Here is a 4,290-nt window from a genome sequence, read left to right on the forward strand (position 1 = left end):
AGAAGACACCACACTCTTCACAGACAGTCACCCGGAGGAAACCCACGCAGACACAGAGAGAACACACCACACTCCTCACAGACAGTCACCCGGAGGAAACCCACGCAGACACAGGGAGAACACACCACACTCCTCACAGACAGTCACCCGGAGGAAACCCACACAGACACAGAGAGAACACACCACACTCCTCACAGACAGTCACCCGGAGGAAACCCACGCAGACACAGAGAGAACACACCACACTCCTCACAGACAGTCACCCGGAGGAAACCCACGAAGACACAGAGAGAACACACCACACTCCTCACAGACAGTCACCCGGAGGAAACCCACGCAGACACAGAGAGAACACACCACACAGACAGTCACCATCAAATGTAAACACACGTGGCTAAAACCATCAGGATACAATCCAGGTACAAATCACATGAAGTGACAAAGTGTGAATGAGGTCTTTTTGCGTTGGCTTTTTTAAATTTATATTATTTTATTTATTACTTTAACTTGTTTGTAACGATTTTAATGATTTTATGGTGCATCCTTTTCTCAGAGAAATGCTGAAAAAACAAAGCAAACTTCGTGCTTCTCAGCTTCATCAATTTAATAAAGTAACTGTGGGATTCAGGTTCAATTCGTGACACAGATGCGTTTTTACACACTTTTCAAAACAGATTTCAGCTCGTCCTGAGTGTGTTCAGTGTTTTCTCAAACATTACACACACACTCATTAAACTCATTCACTGAGAACTCTGACGCTCAGATGAGGGTTCACGGTGTAACTTTAAAGGAGCAGTCAGTCATTTTCTCCACTGATTCATCTTCAGTGCACGGGACAGCCGTTATACTGACACCTAGTGGCCTCAGTTTACAAAGACATGGCCACCTCCGTGTGGGGGACCCGCTCTGTGTAGCATAAACTGGTTCATTCAGGGATCTATTATTGGGTGGTGAAAATGACTGATAGCTCCTTTAATCCAGAACTGGAGTTTCTGAGCAGAGTTAAAGAGTGTCTACTGGTTTATCTAGAGCTCTGGCTCAAGAGAACCAGCTAAACTGACCCTCTCAGCCCCGAGTGTGTGTTACAGAGCAGGAGGAACATCACACACATCAGAGTCTGGTTCTCTGTGCGGTCCAGAGCGGTCCGTGGAGCTGGTTAACTGTGGAGCTCCTTGTGGATCTTCTCTTCCAGTGCCGACGTGTCGTACTCCTTCAGCATGTCGTACTCCCTCCAGGGCTCCGCCCACTTCTGCGCATGCTCCCTCTGCTCAGGGGTCAAATAGAGGTCAAACCGGATCCCTTGGATATTGAACTTGGGACGCTCCCAACGTTTGGACCATGGACGAGGCTTCATCCTCACCTTCAGCTACAGGGAGGGAGAGAGAGAGAGAGAGAGAGAGAGAGAGAGAAAGAGAGAGAGCAGGAGTCAGTCATTACTTTAGTGGAAAGCTTGGGGTTTAGTGGCTGATGTGGTTAGGAGCTGTGGGTTTGTGGGGGGTTACGAGCAGGTGACGCCCACCTTATTTAGCGGGACGTCCTCAGTGGGCATGAGGTGCACGGGCTTCATGTCGAAGTCGAAAGTGCTGTACTCGGGCAGAGCGTCTCTCAGGTACAACAGGTTCTCATCCAACCTTTTCTCCAGCTTCAGAACCTCCACAAGCCTCATCCGAGGACTGTACAGTTCATAACAGATCTCCACTCCTGTACACACACACACACACACACACACACACACTAAGTGGCACTCTAAATAGATATATCTCCCACAGAGCTGGAGGGCCTTGGGACAGATCCTCTCCTCCGGGTGACTGTCTGTGAGGAGTGTGGTGTGTTCTCCCTGTGTCTGTGTGGGTTTCCTCCGGGTGACTGTCTGTGAGGAGTGTGGTGTGTTCTCCCTGTGTCTGTGTGGGTTTCCTCCGGGTGACTGTCTGTGAGGAGTGTGGTGTGTTCTCCCTGTGTCTGTGTGGGTTTCCTCCGGGTGACTGTCTGTGAGGAGTGTGGTGTGTTCTCCCTGTGTCTGTGTGGGTTTCCTCCGGGTGACTGTCTGTGAGGAGTGTGGTGTGTTCTCCCTGTGTCTGCGTGGGTTGCCTCCGGGTGACTGTCTGTGAGGAGTGTGGTGTGTTCTCCCTGTGTCTGTGTGGGTTTCCTCCGGGTGACTGTCTGTGAGGAGTGTGGTGTGTTCTCTCTGTGTCTGCGTGGGTTTCCTCCGGGTGACTGTCTGTGAGGAGTGTGGTGTGTTCTCTCTGTGTCTGCGTGGGTTTCCTCCGGGTGACTGTCTGTGTGGAGTGTGGTGTGTTCTCTCTGTGTCTGCGTGGGTTTCCTCCAGGTGACTGTCTGTGAGGAGTGTGGTGTGTTCTCTCTGTGTCTGCGTGGGTTTCCTCCGGGTGACTGTCTGTGAGGAGTGTGGTGTGTTCTCTCTGTGTCTGCGTGGGTTTCCTCCAGGTGACTGTCTGTGAGGAGTGTGGTGTGTTCTCTGTGTTTGCGTGGGTTTCCTCTGGGTGACTGTCTGTGAGGAGTGTGGTGTGTTCTCCCTGTGTCTGTGTGGGTTTCCTCCGGGTGACTGTCTGTGAGGAGTGTGGTGTGTTCTCCCTGTGTCTGTGTGGGTTTCCTCCGGGTGACTGTCTGTGAGGAGTGTGGTGTGTTCTCTCTGTGTCTGCGTGGGTTTCCTCCGGGTGACTGTCTGTGAGGAGTGTGGTGTGTTCTCCCTGTGTTTATGTGGGTTTCCTCCGGGTGACTTGTCTGTGAGGAGTGTGGTGTGTTCTCCCTGTGTCTGCATGGGTTTCCTCCCGGTGACTGTCTGTGAGGAGTGTGGTGTGTTCTCCCTGTGTCTGTGTGGGTTTCCTCCGGGTGACTGTCTGTGAGGAGTGTGGTGTGTTCTCTCTGTGTCTGCGTGGGTTTCCTCCGGGTGACTGTCTGTGAGGAGTGTGGTGTGTTCTCCCTGTGTCTGCGTGGGTTTCCTCCGGGTTCTCTTCTTTCCTCCCACTGTGATGAGTGTGTGAAACTGTCCACAGGTGTGAGGGGCTCATGAGACTGGCAGTAAAAGTGTTAGTGGACTCACCTTGACCATCTACGATGTTTCTGAGGGTGAATGTGGCTCCCAGACCTTTCCCAGAGCGCTGAATACAGATTCCAACAAAACGGTTTGCGTTACCGGCCGCATGAGGGTCCGACATAGTGACGGACAAAATGCTGCCTGTAAAAGAGAGACAAGGACCACTCAGAGAAAAGAAGAAAACGAGAACAGAGAAGAAAGAGAACAGAGTGAAAACGGCTAAAAACCAGAGCTTCTGCTCCTCGCTCCTCACTGCTGTGCGCTCGGGGTCGGGGTGAACAGCGAGCGGCTCATTATCATTTAAAGGAACAGGTGCTGAAAGCGGGCGTTCTGAACAGGGGCTGTTTACACAGGGGGAGAACACTGCTGTGGGGCTCGTGGGGTTTGGACCAAAGCAGGACACACTGAAGTACATTCTTTGGTTTATGAAGAGATTCTTACCCACGTAGAACTCGGGAATGTTGAGGACTTTGCGTCTCTGGATCATGTCCTTGCGCTCAATGGTGAATTTCACTGGGTCCGTGCGCTGCCGAGGAGGAATGAACTCGGGGCTGAGGAACCTGTACAGATCCAATCACAGTGAGGAGCACAGATCACGTAAACACACTTACTTCTTAAAAGCACTGTTCATTTCGTTAACAAAACTATGATGAAAACTACTTGTTGACAAACGTTTTTTATTATTATTATTATCACAACAAAAACTAGACAAGAACTATAAAAATATAATTTGATGACAAGGAACTACGATTAAATGTTTTGCACATTTTTGTCAACGAATAAAACCTAAAATACTTAAAAGATTGATAAACGAGCCGTTATTTCTGATTTAAAAATTGAAAGTCACATAGAAATAAAAACAGGGAAATGCTCGGTCTGTTTGCTGTTGTCAGGGCGAATAGTGAAGAGGAGTTGACTCCCAAAGAATCAATTTTTGAGCATCGCAGAGTCACTCTTATTCACTGTTGGACAGAGTTGAATCTCTTGGTTCGACTCAGTCTCGGTTTGTGACGCCTCCTGCGGCGATTTTGAACTTTAAGTGGTAATGTTAAATAAATACACAAAGTATTTGTTGAAAAATTGTTAACATATTTTTAAATGTAACAAATTTTAATTAGTGTTCTCCCTGTGTCTGCGTGGGTTTCCTCCGGGTGACTGTCTGTGAGGAGTGTGGTGTGTTCTCCCTGTGTCTGCGTGGGTTTCCTCCGGGTGACTGTCTGTGAGGAGTGTGGTGTGTT

General features: G+C 49.4%; 1 protein-coding gene across 1 annotated transcript; it reads right to left on the reverse strand.

The window, feature by feature from the left end:
- Positions 1 to 519: 519 nt before the first annotated feature.
- Positions 520 to 3,683, reverse strand: mrpl19 (mitochondrial ribosomal protein L19). The gene is made up of 5 exons (XM_066659043.1): positions 3,664 to 3,683; positions 3,494 to 3,612; positions 3,059 to 3,193; positions 1,520 to 1,701; positions 520 to 1,366 (listed from the first exon to the last, which is right to left on the reverse strand). The coding sequence occupies exons 1-5, from the start codon at positions 3,681 to 3,683 to the stop codon at positions 1,157 to 1,159; spliced, it is 666 nt and encodes a 221-aa protein (XP_066515140.1). The 3' UTR covers positions 520 to 1,156.
- Positions 3,684 to 4,290: the final 607 nt, after the last annotated feature.

The sequence above is a fragment of the Hoplias malabaricus genome, unplaced genomic scaffold, assembly GCF_029633855.1.
Source record: "Hoplias malabaricus isolate fHopMal1 unplaced genomic scaffold, fHopMal1.hap1 scaffold_511, whole genome shotgun sequence".
In the NCBI taxonomy this organism is placed as follows: Eukaryota; Metazoa; Chordata; class Actinopteri; order Characiformes; family Erythrinidae; genus Hoplias; species Hoplias malabaricus.

Excerpts from the sequence above, each read along its gene's own strand:
- mrpl19 (XM_066659043.1), bottom strand. The coding sequence starts at position 3,683 with ATGAACAGTGCTTTTAAGAA. Across the intron at positions 3,194-3,493 it reads CATTCCCGAGTTCTACGTGG|GCAGCATTTTGTCCGTCACT; the intron begins GTAAGAATCTCT and ends TCTCTTTTACAG. Across the intron at positions 1,367-1,519 it reads AGGACGTCCCGCTAAATAAG|CTGAAGGTGAGGATGAAGCC; the intron begins GTGGGCGTCACC and ends CCCTCCCTGTAG.